Here is a 22,846-nt window from a genome sequence, read left to right as displayed (position 1 = left end):
CATTTGGAAAAGCCGCTGATGACAGATTGATATCAGTCAGATGGACTTCAAGTCCAAGATGGCTGCCCCACCCAGCGACAACAGCGAATGTTGGGTTAAAGTACCATTTATTCACTATTCTGTATTGTGTACTGTGGAGGAAATTGGGACACACAACTTGTCTCCAGCTGTGCAAGAAAGTGTGCGTGTTTTTCTAGTAGGGACGTTTAAAAGCAGGGACATTTCCTGGTGCTCATATTTTATTATTTTTTTTCATGGATGTTAGGTTTAAAGATACACAGGCGCAGTTACACATTCACGGTGGATGTGTTAGGTTGTTATTACCTGACAAGGAGCCGTGTGTGTGTATTTGCGAGTGTGCGCGTGCATGCATGTGTTTCATGCTGCCGTGTTTAACTGAGCTGTGAGCTGCACATAAATCATCAGACACACAGGGGGTGAGAGAGATTGAGAGAAATTATGGGGGAGCACAAGGGGTGGCAGGATAGTGCTCATCTGAGGAAAATGAATCGCTTCTCTTTGGTTATTCAGTGATTCTGACGGCTCCTGCCTCTCTGTGGAAATGAGCACAAAAATCCTTATTTCTCATCCGCCGCGCCCGTCATCCAATTTTCCTCCCCTGCCCGCTCCTTTTCTCTCCCACCCCTCAGTGATCGATGCACCACGGGTGCCCCACAAGCACTAACATGGTTCTTATTTTATCAGGGCGAATCAGACGTGCCATCTTTTCACGGAGGCTGGGACACTTTTGATAAGTCTCCCAGCAGCCCAGAGGTGAGCAGGATGGATGGGGGAGTTTGTGGAGGGGGGGTGGTGGTTTGGGGCGTCAAGAGTTGCTGCACAGACGAAGCAGGGAGAGGGATCTTATGCTCTTAAATGTCCAGGAAAAAACAAAACAAGCTGGAAGGCAGGAGCTGCAGACGTTGGTTCTTTGTGGGTCTGTGTCGACCATATGAGGTGTGGCACTTTTGTGCATCTCTCGCTGAAATCTTCAATAATTTAGTCTTTTAGAAAGAGAGCAATATTAACTGTGCTACTTTTTTTCCATTGTATGGTTACAGCCATTCAGGCATGCTACACACAGACACACACACACACACACACACACATGAAACATGCGTTTCATGTCCTGGCAGCAGCAGTATACCTGGGTGCACCACAAAGCTCTCCCCAGTGAGGGGCCGTGGTTTTTTTTTTTTTTTTTTTTTGCTCAGTACATGAAAGTGTCGGGACCCTGAGTGAGATGGGATTGTGTGGATCAGAGGCGGTGTGTTCCTCCGCTGTAGGACTTAGCGGGTACCGGGTGTCTTGTAGATTTGTTAGGCTTAAAAAAGCTGTTGGTGCCGCTGGGGTTCTGCATTTGTATGGTAATCCTGTGAGTCGGAGCCTCTTTGGTCCTGTAAGGGCAGACAAATCAGATCTACACAATGACCACATAATTAAAAACACTTGTACCATGCAATTACATGCCTTCATAGTTTATTATATGTGCCCACCAACCCACCAACAAATCCAGTAATGGTGAGACTGAGCAGCTGGACATATTCAGCCCTCTAAAAAATATATTTCATAACAGATAATAGCAGTATTTACTTTATATAGCTAAAATGTGATAGGGTGATAGTAGCCTAGTGGGTAACACACTCGCCTATGAACCAGAAGACCCAGGTTCAAATCCCACTTACTACCATTGTGTCCCTGGACTCTGGATAAGGGTGTCTGATAACTGCTGTAAATGTAAATGTAAAATGTGTCATTTCAGATTGAAAAGAATTGGCCCCATGTTAGAAGTTTGCACTTGCATGCCCCTGCAACATTTCATACACAAAGAACTGAAATCCTAGTTAAAACACAGAAAATGTTTTGATCCCAGTACAGTTGAACTGATGTCACAGTGACAATCAGCCCTGCTGATGTTCACTTTATGCTCCATGCTAAGCCGTAACACTGGGATATACATATTCAGCCCTTGATTGGTTCTCCACAACCACTTCATGAATTCAGTACCTGTTCACACTTTATTTTACAGAATAATGTTTAATAAAAAATTACTCCATGTACTTAGGTTGTATGTGTCATATAAAGTGATTAATTTATCATCCATTACTTCCATCCAGTATCATGCAGGGGTGTTGAAATTAATCATATAATCGATGCATCACGATGCAGACGTGGACGGTTCTGCATCGATGCAGTGCAGAACATAATTGATTACATCATAATAATGCTGCTTGGTGATTTCTGGGCGCCTCCATAAAAATTCTCGTTATTGGTAAATTTTAAAAATTCTTGTTACTGTTAAAATTCTTTGCACCATGACATATTTTTGCGCGACGAATAGTATCAAAGTGGCCGAGTGTTCTTTCTGCCACTTTGAAATGCACAGACGAAGCGGGAATGGAGGAAAACCTAATCCTAAGCGTTTCTGAGTGTCCAGAGATCTACAACATGACATTAGATTTTCTCCTCTGAGCAGAAAACGATGTGTGTTCACAGTCCGCTCTCACCTGATGCCGCGGACGTCTGAACCAGACGTTTTTCTGGTGTTTGTGGCTTCAGGTTGTAACAGGTTTGGGTTGGTGTGCTGTGGAGGAAACTCTTGTGAAGCTTGCAGAGAAAGACGGCCCGACAGGAAGAAAGAGAATCTCACGCCGCTGCAGGAGTTTCCATTACGCTCTCTGCATCAGAACCAGGGCAAACGACAAACTCCGCCCACAGCAGTCATGTGACAATGTAGAAAATGTATGGGATGCATCGCTATGCATTGATAATCGTTATTGAATCAAAATCGTGAGGCCAGTGAAGGTTCCCACCTCAAGTGTCTTGATCGCCAGTGGATCTGTTTGCCAATTAATGGTCTGGACAAGTGCAGCTTCAAGAATGTCTGAATGGTCTAGTTAATCTCCCGTTTTGCGGAGTCAGAAGGTATTTCCCCTGTTGTCTCAGGACACACAAAGAAAAGGAAAAATGAAGATTTGGTGGCTTTCCTCCTAGCCCATATGTGGTTAAAACTCTTAGACTTTCTTGGTTTTGTACTGGTAACCTTGTTGGGACTGAAATTAATAAACGTGGAGCCGGTACCTGTGCTGAAACTGACAACCCCACTGGAAGGTGGGGAAAGATACCAAACCTGGTTACCATGCTGGATCTGGAGGAACCATGGAAGACATGACAAATATGGTGCAGTGCTGTGAGTGCTGTCCTTGGTGCTAAAAAGAGGGTTGTGTTCTTAAAGGATGTTTTCTGAACCTCTACGATGTGCTGCTCATCCTGTCACGCTGAACTTTTACAACTATTATAACAGACACAAAAACAAGCGCAAATGCCAAAACAGATTTTAAATACTCTCAGGCTGGTCTGAAGTGTGGATAGCACAGATAGTACACCAACATGTACAACACACACAAGGAATGGAGATATAGGGATGGTAATAGGAAACATGTGGAAACTCTAATTGGGAAACTAATTAGGACAGGAAGACAAACAAGGATGTGACACCGCCTGATGGGACAGAGGCATAAGGCCATTGTTGCAAATTGTGATATTTTAATTATTTGTTATAAATGAATGTATGATAAATTAAGCACCCGATGGCAAAAACATGATACTTCTTCCTCTTTGTTCCTGTTTACATTACACCAGCGCGTAAGGCAGTGAACTCGTAATCAATCAGTGGGTTCAAATCACGATCCGGCAAGGTCAGCGGAGGTGGCGCTGAGCAAAGTACCATCCCCCCACATTGCTGTCATGGCTGCACACTGCTCCCTCAGGGGATGGGTTAAATGCAGAGGACACATCACATGTGTGCACTGGGTGCTGTGGTCTGTCACATGTGACAGCGAATCACTTTCACTTTAAACATCCACGCAGCGCAGCAGCCATCTTGAGTGACGGCTGCCTCTCATGAATAGTGATGCCAAACAGCTGTTCATTAACTAAGGAACTGTCAGCAAACAGGCCGTCCCTGCCAAAATTTGCCCGTTGACACACATGCACACAAACACCTGTTCAAATCCCTTCATCTCAGGCACTAAGCCCCCAGGTATGACTTCTCTTCTCTTTTCCCAGGGTGCTTCGAGAACACCTTGGCACTCAGCAGCTGTGCATCCTCTAAGAAGGGAATATGTGAAAACCGCAGGAATTAAAGGCACAGAACCGTGACATATCTGACATTCTGAAATATGGAAGAGTGAGTCATTTTTAACATATTTTTTTTTACCTTGAACACTCTTGACCTGACGGTCATAAAGTTGCTTCAAACGGCCGAGGCATTCAACCTTGTGGCCAACTAAAAGCTCCTGATGGAATCCTCCCTTTGTTTGCACATCGATTCAAGGGGAAAGGACTAAAACATGTAATTAGTTGTCCATTTTATCTCTGATAAGCCACGCAGTCCTTCCTGAGTGGATTACAAATACTTTATTTCCTGAAGAAATTCATTTGGCCCCTAGTCAGAAGATGTCTGCATTCCTCTTTTGGCGATAAGCAATGAGGTTTCTTCCTATCCCTTTCTTTGATTGTGGAGGGCGCCACACATCCCACGGACCTTGAGTAAGGTTGCACCTCGGAGAATAGCCGCTGTGAATAGACCTAGCCGTGAAATAATACAGATATGAGCGCCAGAAGAATAATTGAGGGAGGTGTTTTATATGTAAAAGACAGAGAGGGATGAAGTGGAATTGAATCTCGGAGAAGATGAGGAGCATGTGGGGGGTGTCTGCGTCTCGAGAGACAGCCTCACAAAAGCTCAGCAATGTTTGAAGAAAATAGAGGATAATTAGAGTGGTCAGTGCTTTCCACAGCCCTTGAACACTGCTCTTTATCCTTTCCTTTCTCGCTCTCTCTCTACCCTTTCTCTGCCACTCGCTCGCTCTCTCTCACTTCCCAAAACACGTACAGGCCCATACACACAGAAACACAAGATATTACATTCTCGGCACATACCATTCGCTGACAGGCATAAATCAGCAGTCTTTTTGAAGCACCCTAGATGGTTTCTGCGGAGGGCAAAAAAAATGAGAGAAAAAATGGAATCAATGCAGGAGATGCATTCTTTCTAACAGCAGTTTCCTATATCCATCTCTTTGAGTCCGACTCTCAGGCAGAATACCAACAAATAAAGTCATCTGTTAAAGAAACCCATCTGCGTCCTACAGACAGAGACAAGAGCTGAAGAGGCTGCTCCAGTGCAGACTGCAGGCGGCCTGGGCTCAGGTACCGGCAGGAGGGTCTGTACTCAGACTTTGGTCTTTGTTTCACGTACCGTCTCTCCACCGGGCCGTACGTGTGTCCTCACCAGCTTGTAGGCACGACAAGGGCCTGTCACCATGACAACAGCTTCTCAGAGGTAGAATCGAGCAGCATCCAAAATACAACTTTGTGTGATGCGCGTTTGTGAGAAATTCAACTTGTGCACTTTGCTACCACTTTATTGTGCATTAATGCATTATTGACAATGACTAACACTAAACCTGTAAATATATTATAATGCTCTAATTTCTTTTATGAAATTATGAACAATGAAAAACATATTTTTATGTGCATATTATTAGTGGATTATATTAGTGGATTTGTTGTTGTTAAATTCATCTTATTTCTCCTTACAATCTCAGTCTTGTAAGCAAGAAACAAAGTTGTTTGGACTGAGGCAACCGAAACTGTTCCAGACGGTCAGCAACAGGGCGCATTCATGCTGGTGCTCCGGAGGTGGATAGCAGGGATGGAGGAGGGTGAATCTGGCACATGCCAACATGTTGAGGGAATGGAGATGGCCAAAGGGACAAAAAACTAAAAATATTCTTCGATTAGGTGAAGATCAGGGCAAACATTTGTGTTAAAAAGCTGAAAAGTCTGACAGGTATAATGAACCAGTAGTTCATTTGATAGTGTTTGCAATGCTAATCCAAGTTAGTTAGCTTCAGAACTCCATCTCTAACAAGAGTGCAACAAAATGACATTATTAACACTACAACACATGAAAATAATACAAATCATTTATTTCTAGATATTGCACTCACTAGCTCACCCATCTGAGTTCTTTATTCCAGCATGTTTGATTTGGTAGTAGGCGTGGCCCTGAGATGTTTTTAATGTCTGCTGATGGTCTGGCGTATAAGGAATATTAGTTTTTTAAAGAATGGAGGGAAACAGAGTAGATGGATTCTATGCCTGTGTGTAATATTTTTACATGAATGATTTAAATAATACAGAATGAAGAAGTAGGGCGCAGGAGAGCTGTCAATCATCACTATGGGCTCCTCCTTTTTCCAAATTTGTTCATTAAAGTTTATCATTTGAGATTGTGGCATCCTGATATGTGCCAGACTCACAGCCAAAAAGACTGAATGCTGTAACTAAATCAAAAGGTGCTTCAACATAGTATTAGTTTAAAGGTGAACATATATATATGCAACCATCCTCTCTCTCTCTCTCTCTCTCTCTCTCTCTCTCCCTCTCTACACACACACACATACACACACACACATACACACACACACACATATATATGTTACAGGTGTACAGTAGTGTTTTTTTTATTATTATTTTATTTTATAGCCACTGTACATTGAGGTTACATGAATGATAGCTCTGACACACTGTACAGTCTATGCATGTTCATGTTTTGTTTGAGTTGCTCTGAAGATATGTGTGAAGTGAAGGCAGAATTTAATTGGATATTTTACACTTTGGCACATTAAAAAAGTCAGTTGGGTTTGGCCCATTAAATTAAAACTAAGCAGAGTTATATTTAAATAGAAGCCTCTCAGCCAAAGCGACCCTGCAGGCACGACTAACCGTAGCAAAATTTCACAATAAAAACCATCTTAGTTTTCCGAGTTGACTGAACATCTAATAACACTTTTCATGTCAGTGAACCATGGCTATACCCAGCGCTCACAGTCTCTATACATACAGAACAACCAACGAAACTTCTAAATCCTTATTTGTATATATATCCCACACCCTTTCCACCCAATGTTTCCTCACCACCACCCTGTGATTTCTTGTCCATCTCTTACACTCTAAATCCCATCATATTGATTGGCTGTTGAGAGTACATAAGCTGCAGGATAAATAAGGAGTCTGTGGTGGTGTGCGGCTCCCCTCTCAACCCCACTCAGATTGAAAAGGCATTATTTCCCAGAGCCTTCTTCTCAGACCTGTATTACTACAATATATCTGGCCTTTCCCATAATCCTTCTGTCTTTACCCATCTTCTAGCCACCCCGCACACTGTTCCTTCCCTGAGCCATCAATCTGCCACATAGCCTTCGTATCACAGCCCCAATAGGCCCAAACTCCCACAACCATTCGGGAACCAATGGACAAGCGCACACCCACACACGCCCACACACGCCCCCATGATTAAAATAAATAATAGCGGATAGCACCCAGAGCACCGCGAGTATCGGAAAAGGACTGCCCCCCCCCTCTGATTTCGAAACCCATATCTGTATCAGGGACAGCGAGCTGAAAAAGCAATTTGCTTTGTCACACAAAGACATGCTTGACTACCCTGAATAATTGCACTGCAGCCCACCACCGCAGAGCTGTTTTCCTTTTTATCTAATGAAGGCCTTTAGGGGAGGGAGGGTTTGTGTGTTTAAAAGTGAGCAGAGTGTGTAAGAAGAAGCCGAGACGGGGAGAATGGGGAGAAAAGAGACCTCCGTCGTCTCCAGTCCTGATAATGTCCCTCAGCTCTCGCCGCACCTCGCTCTATTGACTGAGCATCTGCTCCTCGGCCCCGGTTCGCCGCTTGGAAATCTGTCGCGCGGCCGCCGATTCAATAATGCAACAACGGCAGGAAGAATAAAAGGCACCCCGGGCTGCGCGGGAACCAAAATTGTGCGGAAACGCTGACTCCTCAGTCCCGCCGGTGGCGTGCGGTGGAGCCCACCAGCCACAAAGCTGGGGGTCGAGGGCCAGAGCGCAGCCGGCGCTGGCGCGGCACCCCAGCGCCCAACCTTTTAATTACCTGCTTTTAAAATTCCAGCTCGGGGTAAAGGAGAAAACAGGAAGAGAGGGGAGAGCTGCCTCTCTGCGTTCAGAAGCAGGGTTGTTGATTTCGCCGATGGGCCCAAAGTGATTGTTCCGCCATTGGAGCTGTAATTAAGCCGTCAGTGACAGTTTGGAGTATTTAACTCCATAATGAGGCTGAATGTGCGCAGTTCACTGCTCTGCGGCTAAGCCTCTGTAATCACAGCTATCTGCTTAATTATGTAAAACCGCCTTTTTATGCCCCGGCTGCTCCTCCTGCGTGGAAACGTGGTGAACAGGGGTTCAGGAGACCCTGGTCGGTGGCGGCGCTAGCGTAGCCCCGGAATGCCTATTTTTCGCAGTTCCTTTAACTAGTTTGCTCATGAAACTGATTCAGATGCTCCAACGGATTCTGCAGACGCAGCAGGGAAGCTGGGAACCGTGCTTCTGTCACAAATCACTGATGGCTCCGCCCAGGCGGCATGGCCAGTCACGAGAGCAACAAGCCGCGCCTCTCTGACCTCACCAAGCGGCTCCTATACAGGCAACACATCGTCCGTGCACGAACGTGCACTGACGGCGGCCCGTTTTTACACGTAGACACATGGAGAAAAGAAACGGTTCACACAGCACGCGATGCCACTTGCGTTCGTATTTTTCAGCTGTAAAGCACCGTGGGTACAGGGTGAAGCGCTCCCTCCTCTTCCTCTGCCCCCCCCACTTTACTACCCAGGTAATGCTGAAAGTGGAGCAGGAAGGTTTCCAACTGAGCCCCCCTCCTTCTCCCGGGCCCTCGGTTTAGCTGTGGTTACCATGCCGACTACCACACAGCTACGTTCGTCCTCCAGGGCAATTTCTCCCATTGCCATCAACAGTTTGCACGAGTCTTGAAATGTCAAGATGCTGGAGAAGGTGAAGGCATTAGGGCCATGTAGCCGGTAATGAGAAAGCGCTCAGGCCATGTGATCGACGCAGACGATGGCTGAGCCTTGTTCTCAAGTCAGGATGCTGTTGCGTGCGTGGAGGCTGTGTACAGCGAGGACCCATTAAAAAATAACATGAAATCAGATTAAAATACATGAAAAAACATGAAGCAACTTGGCTTTCAATGGAGCAGGGGGGGGAAACAGCAGAGTCGAAAATGTCAACAAGAAATAGCGGCTGGTTTCAGATGTTTATGCCGACATGGACTTTGGTTTTCTGCACTTCTCTTCCCTGCCACATTATGCATCATCTTTTCATCCAATTAAACACAAATACGGGCTGTGGAGCAGAACTCGGAGTGCATCTCATCACTCGCTCATTTCCTGTTTTCCTGCGTGAGCGTGTGTGTGTGTGTGTGTTTTTCTCCCTGTGTGTTTTTTCTTGTCAAGCCCTCTGCCCGTGTCACCCGCTGTGCTTTATACGTGAGACACGTCAGAAGACCTCTCTGAACCGAGGGCCCGAAGGCCCAAAGGCCCATGGCAGGACTTTAAAACACCCCTGTGAACCTCATTTGCCCTTGCCCTGGTTGCCTTGGTAACATGCAGGTACTAAATGTGCCGCAGCCGAATCCTGGTGGCCTAGCGGGTAAGGAATCGGACCCATAACCAGATGGTGGCCAAGTTTAACTGTAGAACTGCCAAGGTGCCACTGAGGTCCCCTTCAGCAAAGTACTGTCCCCACACACCGCTGCCCGGGTGTGCACTGTGTTTCACCGTGCTGCAGTTTTTCACAATGACAATCACTTCACTTTCACTGTCAAGCACCTTCAGATTGGCAGAAGGGCATCATTATGGGCGCCTTCCTTTGTAAGTTTGTAAAGTAGTGCATCAATCCATGTCCAGCCGAGCACAGAAATCACACAAGTAGTAACATTAGACGGGAAAATATGAAAGCATTTGCAAATGTGAATTCAAATTGCTTCCCCACTACTTCCACTTTCAGCAATTTTCATAATTAAGTGAATTTTTTTTCAGCTTAAAAATGTTTTTCCTTGCATGATGGAACAAATTATTTATTAGTTTCATTTGACCCTCCCAATGCTCATCTTATATTCATCTTATTGCACAATGAGGAGATTAGCATAATGCATACATATTAAAAAGGATAATTGTTGATTAAAGTGGGAAATTCAGCAGCGTGGTTATGGCTTTTTTCTGTGAATGCGGCTATCAGGGTTTAACTATGCTATACCATGCATGTGTGCATCCACATTTCAGAAGAAAGAGTGAGGCTCCATTGGATTAATGTGATGAATCTGACTGTTTAATGCTGATTTATCATCGGCCAGGGACACCGTCCTATCAAGCCAATGACTGCAGATCCACGCTGATCCACAAGACGCTTTGGCTGAAATTGTAATTCCTGTTCACTTCCTGTTCACTTTATTTCCGGAATCTGCCTCCCTCTTTCTGATTATTCCCCATGAATGGCTGAATCAGTGGGAACTCCTGGTAACGGAAATTCATCTGATGACAACTAATGGAATATGGTTCTCTCAGCACACACACAGACACACACACACACACACACACAAACAAGCATGACGTACACTTACCATATCGTTGGCTGAAAGCTTCTACTGGGTTTAGGAAGATGAGCACGCTGCACCTTGGGGTGAGAGAGAGCGACAGAGCACAGGGAGAGAGGGAGAGACTGACACTTTAGCTCCATGTCCTCTTCAGAGTGTCCACTGGAGTGTGAAGACAGAGTGGAGGAGCAGGAAGAAAAATACCAATGCCTGCCTGCCTCTGAGCCTGGAAGGAGAGCGACTCCCCGACGCCTCTCGCAGAAACTGCCCTGGCCGTATCGGGGTCACATCGCCATGTCATCATCTCGGCACTGCTACCACTGGGCATCCTCCTAGAGAAATGTGAATCAATTATCCAGCAGTTCTCACAGCCACTGAGACTTATCCGTTTACAACTCAATTAGAAATTAAATTACACATTGAGGGGTTGGGACCCAGAATTGACATTTGGGGTGAAACGGAATATGAATGAAAACTCTCAATGGACACATTTGGATTCTGTAGTTCATTTTGATTCGAACAAGTATGCTGTCATGCTTGCCTGTATAAAAAGATATTATTAAAAATCAGTATTCACCACTTCTTCTTGAAATATATTCCCTTCACTTTTTCCTATCAAATTATAGAATATTAACATTCATAAATGTGGATCCGACGAGGGAAAATCGGATATGAGGGAGTAGATGCGAAGTTGGGGCAGAACTGTGAGATTATATAAATGTAAAGATTGATTGGGTTCAGTCATTAACTCAATTAAGCAATTTAGGCAGCTTTAACCTTTAATTCCATTGGATTTTTTTGGGGGGGGCTTTACATCAATTCTCACACTTTCAATTCATTACATGCGGCTAAGGAGCGATTTTCTGCAAATTTTCCACACACTCCGGACAGAACTGGGTCAGTATTTGGGCCATTTCAAATCATTCACCTTTTGTACTCAATTCATTTCCATGTTCCTTTGACCTTTTGCTTAGAGCCATTGTCTTCTTGCCAAACTGCATGTCTTCAGCAGACAGAAACACGTCCTCTTGGCACATTTCCCTGCAATTTACCCCATTAATTCTTCCCTCTGCCTTAAAAAAAAGATTCCCCGGCCCTGTGAGGAAAAGGCATCAGGCATCCAGCTTCCACTGTAACTCACTGATGTTATTTCTCTTCTTGAGGCACGGCCAGTTATGTGCTTGTGCGACACTTTGTGATATTTAACCAAAGCTCAGGGAGCTGTCTGGCAACGAAACCTCTGTGGGCAAAAGGAAAGGTTCAGTGGTTAAATAGGACCGGGAGGGATAATTTCCTCTATAAATATATCTACGGCTGCATCGGGACCTTCAAGGTAATGCTCGGTACTCAAGCCAGTTAGGAGTTCAACAAATAAAGCATTGCTTGTCTTGAATTCTGACATTAAATGAAGTCTGCGGTTTGAATGGCATTTTGATGGCAAGGGCAGCGCTGACAATGCTCCCCGGGGAAAAGGACGGACAGCCCTTGAATCCTCAGTTCAGAATTCTCTTTGAAAGGTGTTCTTTTAAAGGAAATGTTTGTCGTTTAAAAAAAAAAAACCATTCAGGATTTATACAGTATGGGGAAATGCAGACAACATTTATCTATCCATGACAGGCGCCCTGGGAGCAGTGTGCGGGGACGGTCCTTTGCTCAGTTGGCACCACAGTGGCACCTTGGCGGACCGGGATTCGAACTGGCAACCTTCTGATTACGGGGGGCCACTTCCTTAACCGCTAGGCCACCACTGCCACGTTTACGTGGTGGTTTTAGAGTAAATACTGTCCTTCAGCCCTTCATTTGTAACGCTCATAAGCCCTGTTCGCGTCCATGGTCATGTTATCATTGCCCAAAATTAGCTGAACTTCGCGTGCGTGAAAATGTTAACGGTTCGACAAACATTTACAAACACTAACACATTACCCCCCCCCAGACTGTGTGAAGTATGGATGGGTGTGGAAGTTCGGCTGAGAGGTGCATTATTAAGCGCTGTGTGTAGGGGTGGACGGCGTTGGATGTTACATTATTAATGCAGAATTCAGCATGGCCGGAGGCAAAGCAACCCCAGCCTGTCAAAAACTGAGAGGATCAGAGGTGCCTACCACACACACACACAAAATACACACATCCACATACATTACAAATACGCACGGTGATATCCACACACACACACACACACACACTAGACCGGTCACTGGTCGTAAGAAATTAGATAAATCCTGTAATGTAATTATCATCCATGAACCATGGTGCATGGTTCACATGGGTGGTAACCTTTCCCTAATCACTAATACTAACCTTCTCGTAACTAAGGAGACCATGTTGCACACACACCGTACAAGAGAGGGAGCAGGATGCTTACATGCACACACACACAGTACTGCACGAACAGAGGAAAACTCTTTCTCTCTCACACACAAATTCAATCACACGCAAACACACACACAGCGTCCACGCAACCACACGGTGCATTAAAACACACACACACTTTGCCTCTCTAACAAACACATAATTTCACCCATCTTGGGGCAGTGGTGGCCTAGCGGTTAAGGAAGTGGCCCCGTAATCAGAAGGTTGCCGGTTCGAATCCCGATCCGCCAAGGTGCCACTGAGCAAAGCACCGTCCCCACACACTGCTCCCTGGGCGCCTGTCATGGCTGCCCACTGCTCACCAAGGGTGATGGTTAAAAGCAGAGGGCACATTTCACTGTGTGCACCGTGTGCTGTGCTGCTGTGTATCACAAGTGACAATCACTTCACTTTCTTCTTATTTCTTTCATCCAAATCTTAGCCAAGAAATGTGCTGTGCATACACTCACAGATGTGCTGTCACACACACACACACACACATAGAGAATTTCATGAAAGTTTCTCCCTCCCTCCCTCTCTCCCTCCCTCTATACCTTCGCGCCGCTTCAGGTCACGTGCCGACCACGCGTAATTTATGGTAATGAAAGTACGACTCGTCTCTGGCTGTCGGGCTGTGATGTGCGTTCCGCCGCCCCGTGGGTAATGACGTGCCACGTCGCGAGCTGATATTTACGGCGTTTTACGCGGGCCGCATAGCGATCAGCGTCGGGCTGAATGTCACCGCGCTCTCCGGTGGCGGACGGACCCGGGGCCGCGAGGGGGGCGGCGCCGCCGCCGGCGACCCGAGGCGCTCCGAACGCGCGCCGCTCCTAGCGTCGGGACCCCGCAAGCGCACTGGTCACCTTCCAACCTCCGCGACTCTTCTTCCTGCCACGATCACTTCACGGACAGAGAGAGAGAGAGAGAGAGGGAGGGAGAGAGAGAGAGGGAGAGAGAGAGAGAGAGAGAGAGAGGAAGGGCGCAGATCGGGAAGCGCAAGGCTGCCCGCGACGGGGCAAATCGGTGTCCGTGAGCGGAATAAAGGCGGGCGGCGCGGAGGAGGGGGAGGGAGGGAGGGGGGCATGAGGATCGGTGCGCGCGCTCGGCACCACACCGACGGAACCCGAACCTCCGGATCTTAGGAAGGCGCCCGGGAGAGGCGAGGAGAGGCGGAGACGCGCGGCTGCTGTCATTCGGGGAAGGATGCACCTCTTCACTTCCATGTTCCTCCTGCTGATGTTGGCCGCCGTGCCCGGCGAGGTAAGACCGGCCGTTTTTATTCACGCAGTTGAAAACGCGCGCCACTTTTCCAACACGCACCAAAATAAAGGTCGCAGGACGACGGTTTTCGCGCCACGAAGAACAGGATTATTTTAACATCGCAGGAGAAAAACGGTGAAGTAGAATGACGGTGTTCCAGGGCACAGGTCCGGTTATCGGTACGGACAGGGTCGAGCAGGGAAGTGTCGTCTGCCGAATAAACCGGGCGCCAGTCTGGGTCGTTAAAAGGACGTGTTCGAAATGGAGCCTGTCGCCGAGTGGTGGACTTTTTTTTTTATTCGGGTGCCATTAAAAAAAAACTGGAGGCCGATGACAGGGAAAGTTGGAGCGGATCAAGGGGCGGTGTTGCCAGGTCTCGGGAATTGTTCCTGGACGACACGTTTCCGTCCAAACTTCGCCCAAAATATGCCGACGACGGTCCGTCGTGTTGCTTTTGGAGCCCGTCGTGTCGGGACGAGGTGGAAAATAATACCCGATGGCGACAGTTCTTGCAGTGCCGCTTTTTCGTGAAAACTACGTACCTGGCAACCCCGGACGGTCTGTAGTAACAGCTGCAGCAGCTCAGTGAAGTTGAGCAGCAGAACAACAGAGAGAGAGAGAGAGAGAGAGAGAGAGAGAGAGAGAGAGAGAGAGAGAGAGAGAGATAGAGAGAGAGAGAGAGAGAGAGCCAGAACAGGATTTTCTGCACACAAGTGTAATTTCATTCACTGCGTGCTGACGGCTGCGGTTTAATATTTTACTTCGGTGCTGGCTGCTGCGCGGCTGCAGTGGAAGTTGAGCGAGGCTATTTCTTTTAGGTGATGAAAAAGTGAGGTGACAGTGGGATATTGAAGCGAAGGTGACCCAGAAATATACCGGAATGCTGCGGAATCATAATGGAAGGAGACGCAACCCTGCAAAAAAAAAAAATTGAATGTTATAATTGTTAGTAAAAATGTCGCTGCTGCAGAAGTCGATGTTACCCGTTAAATGTATTTCAGCACCACGGACAGTTCAGCGCCCTTACCAGCTGTAATTCAGGGGTTGTGGTGGCACCGCGGACCTGTCACTTGTCACGACGGCGCCCTTGAACGCTATATTATCACTTGTGCCTCCGTCATGACACGAGTGTCACAGAGTGTTATAGAAACCTGGAACGACGGAGTCATTTCTTTGAAAGTTATTGGATTTTTTTTTTTTTTTTTTTTTTTTACCCTAAAGGGAACTGAGAATAATCTTTTCTTACTTCATGGCAGAATTGCTTGATTATTATGTGTTATTATATTATATAAGGGGAAAAACTCATCAATATTCATCATCATGAATCACAGTTTAAGTTGGCTTTAAGTTGGGAAAAATGCAGCATTTGGCACTGTCTGGCTATCAGGGCAAGTTGACCAAGGACTTCTCTGTTCACAGAAGGCCAAACTGTAACGCCCCATGTACCTGTGGATTTAGATGCAGCACTGGAGTACGAACAATCCTGCTAACAACTCCAACATTTCCCCATCCACAAACGGCTGGTAATTGGCCCTGAGGGACGATTTGTTGTAAATGTTTAGATTAAATATTAATTAGAAAGGGGGGGGGGGTGTTCTTCTGCCACTCCCTAATGTGGCTCCGAAGACATAAAGAATTGATGAAGACCTCTGCTGCAAACATTAGACTAGTGGGAACCCTCCATGCAGTGGAGGAACTGGAATATCTCCTCCCGTCTCGTCACAGGCCGGCATGAAAAATTCACGCCGTCTGTAACGAGACAGATGCACCGGCGGCTGCGCAGCATGCATTTGTTAAGTACCCGCGATGCCCACGGGTCCCGGCACCCAGTGATACAGATGGGCACCTGCTCGACCTTGGTACAGATCTCTTTTCATGCCCGTCACATGTAAAAACATTGGATCGAACCGAAGGAAGACCCCGGTTAAATCTGCCTCTTTCAGGGGGAATTCAGGCATTTCTGAATAACCCTATTTACTAACCACGTCGACTTCTCCAGAAACGTTACATTCGAGAGACAAAATGATTTCAGGCGTGAATGGCGCTGATGTGTAGTCTTCCTAATTAATTTTGAGCAAAGGGCTGATTGATTGCTGTTGGGAACTGACGGCCTTTAGTGCTTTGTGGGAGGCAGATCTGGGGCCTGTTATGGAGCATTAGCGTTTCTTAAGAAGCATGGCTACCTGGGCGGATTTTCCTCCAACCCACCTCAGAGTCGCAGTCTGTCAAACCTAATATTTTGGCATTTTGCTGTAATGTGAATAAACCAACCAAACCTGCTGTAACCTGTTTTATTTACATTACGTCAATGGCAAAATATGAAGTGTGACGGATTGCTTCATCTTTTCTGAGTTCAGTGCAGTGAGTTCGTGTTGTCTTCATCGAGCGCCGTCAGACAGTTACTAGAGCCGGGAGGGAGAGTAGGCCGGGATTCGGCTTGCTGGAGACTCTGTGCCTCTACCTACGTACCAGCGGAGGGTCGTTGAGTTTTCGCTGAGGAGGTTCTGTTGAGCCGCCTGGTCACAGAGGTCCTGAAACGTACTGAGACGCTCACTGTTTTCGGTTAATCAAATCTCGGCGGGGGAGGACGAGTAATTGGATGTCACCGAGCGATGAAATCTCTGTTAAGTTGTTCAAAGATGCCTTTTCAGTTTAGCAAATCTGCCCACAAAGGAGGCGGCACATTAGCGTTTTAAACGTTTTTATTAAGTCTGTTTAAAAGCGCGGCCTGTTTGGAGGGGAGTAAAACTGTGATCGTGGAGAAAAGAAGCCCGGCTGGAAGCAGCTCGTACCTCACATGTCTGCGTCTTCGCCCTTCTTTAATCTCCCAAGCTCTTCTGTGCATTTGTGCAGTAATTACCTGGGTGAAAAATTGCTCACTGCCGAGCGAACACAATCGAGCCGTGCGAGTCGCTGTACAAGACGCCTGTAGAATTCTGCAAACATCCACAAGCACAGCGGAGAACAACGATTCAGGCGAAGAGAGCTATAAAAGTGGATTATCTGCCATGGCATGGACGAGCAGGTGACGTGGAGCTCAGCCAATCAGGATGAAGCAGCAGGACAAGGACAATGGACGGCCAGCTGCCCTGTGGCATTGGGAAAATCCCATTTGCTTGTTCCTGTCCAATCGGAAGTCGCAGTTGAAATGCCCATTCAGTGTGCAAAGTGCAATTGGGTTTTACTTCAGTAAAGCCTCTACTTTACTCAGAGCAAATATGGATATTAACCACCACCTGACCAAGCAAAAAAAACAGGATAACACATTCATCCCTATCAGCCCTGTCTTTGTAAAGTGTTCGCTGGCGGTAATAGTGCTTTATGGTGGACTTGGCCGTGAAAAGCCCAATAAACATTAGGTTTTGCAACGGCACGGCTGGACGATGGTCAAAACAAGGACAGTGAGGTGCAGGCTGGACCCCTGCTGGCTCCAGCGAACCCCCGTCCTCGCAGGGAATTAGATAAATGAAGGTGCCCAGGGCCACAGACATAAATCCACCATGAGCTGAGGCCGGATCTATAGAGGATCTCAGAGCTGACCAGTGACATCCACACAAGGTGACTGGGAGAGTGTGACCTTTAACAAAGTCTGAGAGGTCATATACACAAACACACTCACAAAAAAAGTAAAAAAAAAAAAAAAAAAGCATAATACTGGCTCAATGTAGGTGTGTGTTACCTAGCACTGACATGGTCAGGGTCAGGGTCAGGGTCAAGTTCCCAAAGTTTGGCTGCAGACCCGTTTATTTTGTGATGAAAATTAAAAGGTTAAAATAGGAAAGAAGTGTGCCAGCCTTTAACACACAGTTAGAAACACTTTATTAGGTACAGTTACTTTATGCAGTGTTTAAATACAAATGCCAGGCCATCTGATTGCCAAAAATTATTTTCCATCCACTATTCATCAAGGGTAGGTTAAGAACCCTTGCTTGTCTGATATATCAGCAGTGAATGATGAGGTTGTGGGATGTTGGCAGTATGCAATATGATGTAATCACAAATTATATCCTGTATATCGATACTATCAAACATCTAGTTTCAGCTATATACAGTAGAAAAGCTGTCCAATTGTGATAAATCTGATCGGATCGAAACAATACACAAAGTCCCTCCCCTTTTAATTTTCTACATCCTATTAAAACAGAGTGTCATACACACAGTTTTAAGATGGATGGATATACATTACCGGGGCCATGACCTGGGGCCCCAGTAAAAAAAATGCAGGCCTGTGAAAAAATATGCTGTTAACACGCTTCATAAACACAAAATAAATAAGCGAATGAAAAAGAATTGCTGTATGTCTGACAGAAGACAGACACATGGATCAAGTCAAATTAAAAACAATAATTGTCTCGGTCAGACATAAGCGCTACAAGTAATAAATAGTAATGCTGTTGTGAGAAAACCCATATTTAATGGAGGGGTGACAACAAACTTTGACAGCAACACTGGGTATACCAGGTTATCAATAATGCATCAGAACTATATATTGATGCATCACTGTATTTTGTCAACCCTGGTCTGCGAGTATAGACTGATCAAGAAAAACTATGGAACAAGACATGAATCATACATATATCATACACTAAAAAAAAGAAAACAAATGCATAAAGGCACTGGGGAGTGTAAAATTGTGTCATGTCTAAAAACACACACAAGAGCGCAAAATTCATTGTGTCACTACGTTTCTTACTACACAATGATTATGGCATGGCAGACAAACCAACCCACAAACCCCATACCCACACCCGGTCCACACTCATCAGCCAGTCCTGCTCCGACTGGCCTGCCGTTCGCTGTTGTCAAGGAATTGATTTAGAACTCCTGTCAAGGGGTTATCGACAGCCAAGCAGAAGTCTAAATCACAATCACAGTATGCAAGACAAAAGGTGCAATAAAGCACCGAGTGACACTGGACCGTTTGCTGGTGTGTCGTGGAGCGTCCCTTTGTGTTGGGAGCCCGGCATTGCTTCAGGCAACGTGGATCCTACAACTACTGGATGCTCGTGCGTCTGGCCTGGGCGGTAATTGCTGCTTGCGGATGAGCTAGTTGCTCAATACTGATTCTCAATAATGTCTACACAATTTTCTTCTACTTGCGTCATTTGAGCCACAATCACAAGCGATGAGTAATAAATTAGCCCACTGGCCGTGACCACCTTCAAGTGCTCCCCATTAGCATACAGCAGTAATGCATTCTAATCAGCGCAAGGAAATAAGGTGTTAAGGCGCATTGGCGAGTGATGAGATTGAATTGTGAGTGCGAGTATTTGCCGCTGATTACCTCCGGAGCCGGGGCTCGCTGATGAGCTGGCATTGTGCGGGGCTACAAAGAGGGGTGAAGGTGCAAAGCCCATCGCATGCCGGACCTGCCAGGCGCGGGTTGATCCACCGCTGATGCCAGCCACTCTGTCGTTTCTCACCACAGCCCTGATGGCTGCCGGGGTCCACTTAAGACCAGGCGCTCATTTTGGCTCTTTAAAGCGCAGTGGAATGGCTTCCAATCAGAATTTTCTACCCCTCCCCCCCCCTCCTTTTCCCTTGTGTTCCACTCACCAGAAATCATGTGCAGGTTTAGATGTTCATAGCATCCTGTCTGTGCGTGACGCTGGTCTATGACCGGATTAATAGAGACGAGAAGAGATGTAAGGGTGTGTAGGAGGTCTTGTTCTTCATCCCCCCCCCACACACACTTGAGTATTAATGGTCTTTTGAGGAGTCCAGGTGTGTCGGCTTTTTGCATCAAATGAGGTGAGACGTTCTCAGTAATTGATTTCCTGTGTGTGTTTGGGTACATTTATGACTATTAAAAGCACATTACTTGTGCCTCTCGGCCGTCTCCAGCATGATTGGCAGAGTGGTTTATCATCTCTACAGCATCCCCTCCAAGATCAACATATCTTTTTCAGGGCTTGTCAGTATTCCATGCTATTCCATGTCAAGGATTGTGAATGTGAAAAACAAATAGTCAAGTGGCCGCAGGTGGACAGGTGTTAAAATAATGACCCGCTAACCGCTGTGGCACCGTCATGACCTGGAACAGAATGTGGAAAAGTTGAATGTGTTCACTATGCCTTCTTGAGAATATTGATAAAAAAAATAAAATAATCAAACATTAAAATACTGATTTCGACTAATCAGAACAAATACAATCACAATATCACGGTCAGCATGACATCGTGTACATTACTAGTGAAAACGTATGACACACCTACTCATAATCGGGTCTTTCATTTTCTGACAAATCAACACGGATAATCTATTAATCAAAAGCAAAATGTTTCAAATCCGAGGCATTTCATGCAATAGGGATGGTTTTCCAACAGTCCACTCGTGGTAACAATCACCTTATAAAGCTGCTTTTGGCGGTAGTGTGCAGAGTACACTGTGAAAAGATTCATTCTGTGTAAAGATGTATTAGAATCTATATAGTAGCTGTTATAATCTCCATAGGCTCCATAAAGTCCGAACTTTTTGGGCTGGTAGTTTTATAAAATAAAGACTGCATGGAGTTCCCGTAGATTCGGTGTGTATGGACGAGGCAATCTGGGGTTGCCTCTCCTTTTAATGGGAATCGTGGTGCTACTGGTTTTGAAAGCTCAGCACAGAACACAGTGAGCTTGGTGCAGCGACTGGGGGTGAGATGGAGACACAGCTTCGGGGAGCAGCAGAGCTGCTGGAGAGGGTGGGGGCTGCCTGAGCTGCACTGGAAGAAGCAGACACTGCTAATGCGTCCACTCTTCTCTCCACCTGCGATCCTCGTGTCCTGACAGAGCAGGCGGCCTTTCGACTCCACTGGCTGCCTCAGCCGATGTTGAGTGGGGAGGCCTGTGTTCTGGCACAGATACCCCCCCCCCCCCCCCCCCCAGCAGAAGAGTCCAGGACGTTACATAAGGACACCGAGATACACAGTTCAGCTCTTCAAACGGCCAGCCTTCCCTTCTCGTTCTGGAAGCCACTCAACTCGCCTAAGCCTCCTTCATCTCGGGCCGGGGGGAGTGGCGCCTGCCCACAGTACCGCGCAGCATCTCTCTCTGCCCATTTATCTGATGCATTTACACTACACAGAGCTGAAGAGCGGCTCGGTGAATAGGGAGTGTCCTCATGCTCCGCCCGGTCTTTGTGGCCTAGCTGTCTTCCTGAAAGGGTCAGGCTGGCTGGTGACACACATATCGGGCATACAGTATCAGATATGCTGCCTCTCTTTGCTGGAGGCAGCTTCGCTCACAGAGGTCCGTGGCTCTGAGTCTAACCTAACCTGACATCCCTCTGACAACGCACAGGGACGGTCGCACAATCCGCGGCGTCCTCTGCTGCTCCATTACACAGTGCTGCACCAAACACACAGACACATGTAGCACAAAATAAATAAATAAATAAATAAATAAATAAATATGTGTGTGTGTGTATATATGACATTGTGCACATTACTAGTGAAAATGTATGGCACACCTGCTCATAATCGGGAGTTTCATTTTTTGACAATTATTTCACAAAAGTCTCAAAACAACGAATCAACACGGATTTTATATATATATATATATATGTGTGTGTGTGTGTGTGTGTGTGTGTGTGTGTGTGTGTGAAAAAAATGAAATAAAGCAGGTATCAAGCAGACTCAATACTTTTCAGAAAATGATCAGAGCTTTCACTTGGATAATTCTGATTGGAGAACTAGTGAATGTGACGTTAGCAAGCACTGCTACATCTTACATCACCAAAAAAAAGCTGCTCTTAATTTTGGAAAAAAAACTTTTAACATTTGAAAAATCTCAGCAAATATGAAGGTTAAAGATTTTAGAGGAAGCATTTATGTTTGACGCAATAATCCCCAATGCAGAAGTTGCAGTTGCATCCTAACCCTGCTGGCATAAAATTCCCAAGAGGACAAAAGGTTCATTTTTCAGTTTTCCGTCTAGAGTCTGTTGTAAATACACACTCTTTTTTTTTATTATTACACTAACAATAAGCATCAGAAAAAAATAACTCTGAGACATTCCATGTTCTTCATGTTATTGCCATGAAATAGCAACAGCATGAAAGCAAACATGAAGTGCAAGCTTACACTGGCACCGCCAACACGATCACGTTCACAGTATGAAGTAGACGGCACACATGTTTACTTATAGCTGGCATGCTGTGTTAATTCTCTGTGAAAGATTTACTGTTTACTGAAAGACCCCTGTTTTTTTGTGATGTAAAAGCATTATTGAGGGCACAATAAGTGACTTTTTGTGGTCTTGTTTTTTACATGACGAAAAAAGGTTCTATTATGACTAAGAATCATTTTTATGGCAAACAACCAAGTTAAATGGGTTAAGTCAGTAATGTGTGAAGCGGTGTCACGCAACAGCCAGTTGGAAGGTTTGAGTGGCCCAGCTGAGAAAATGGAGAGGTGGTATGAGGTGGGTGTGAGCAGTAATTGCAAGAGCAATGGGGCTATATTGTCCTGACAAGTTCTGTGTGCGACCTTGCTTTCCACTGCTCTATGAATGTTTTATGAGCCCACCAACTGAGGCTTTTTTCTGGGTAGAAGATTGGAATATATAAATATGGCCGATTCGCCCAAAGCCCAGGGCTTCTTGTGTTTGATATGAAACCCTCTCGCTTTGAGACGGAGCAGATTGGGCCACTCGTAGCCAGGAGCTCAGCTTCGCAGCACCTCTCTTTCCCATGCTATAGGACCACACATGGGCCCAAAGCGCACAAAATTTCTCATAACAGAGTGAGGGGAGGAAAAAAAAGGAA

General features: G+C 46.0%; 1 protein-coding gene and 1 long non-coding RNA gene across 2 annotated transcripts in view; one reads left to right on the top strand and one right to left on the bottom strand.

Annotated features, from left to right (window-relative positions):
- Positions 1-226: 226 nt before the first annotated feature.
- LOC114794012 (uncharacterized) overlaps positions 227-22,846 on the bottom strand; it is a 37,947-nt gene continuing 15,327 nt past the window's right edge. The window contains exons 2-4 of the long non-coding RNA XR_003750290.1: positions 10,694-10,821; positions 10,517-10,569; positions 227-1,397 (exon numbers count right to left, since the gene is read on the bottom strand). This is a non-coding gene — a long non-coding RNA (uncharacterized LOC114794012). The remainder of the gene's footprint in view (positions 1,398-10,516; positions 10,570-10,693; positions 10,822-22,846) is intronic.
- Positions 13,932-22,846, top strand: part of olfm2a (olfactomedin 2a) — a 47,000-nt gene continuing 38,085 nt past the window's right edge. The window contains exon 1 of the mRNA XM_028986257.1: positions 13,932-14,098. Coding sequence (XP_028842090.1) covers positions 14,042-14,098 — 57 coding nt within the window. The 5' untranslated portion in view covers positions 13,932-14,041. The remainder of the gene's footprint in view (positions 14,099-22,846) is intronic.

The sequence above is a fragment of the Denticeps clupeoides genome, chromosome 7 (assembly GCF_900700375.1).
Source record: "Denticeps clupeoides chromosome 7, fDenClu1.1, whole genome shotgun sequence".
NCBI lineage: Eukaryota > Metazoa > Chordata > Actinopteri > Clupeiformes > Denticipitidae > Denticeps > Denticeps clupeoides.
This window is presented reverse-complemented; position numbering and strand designations above follow the sequence as displayed.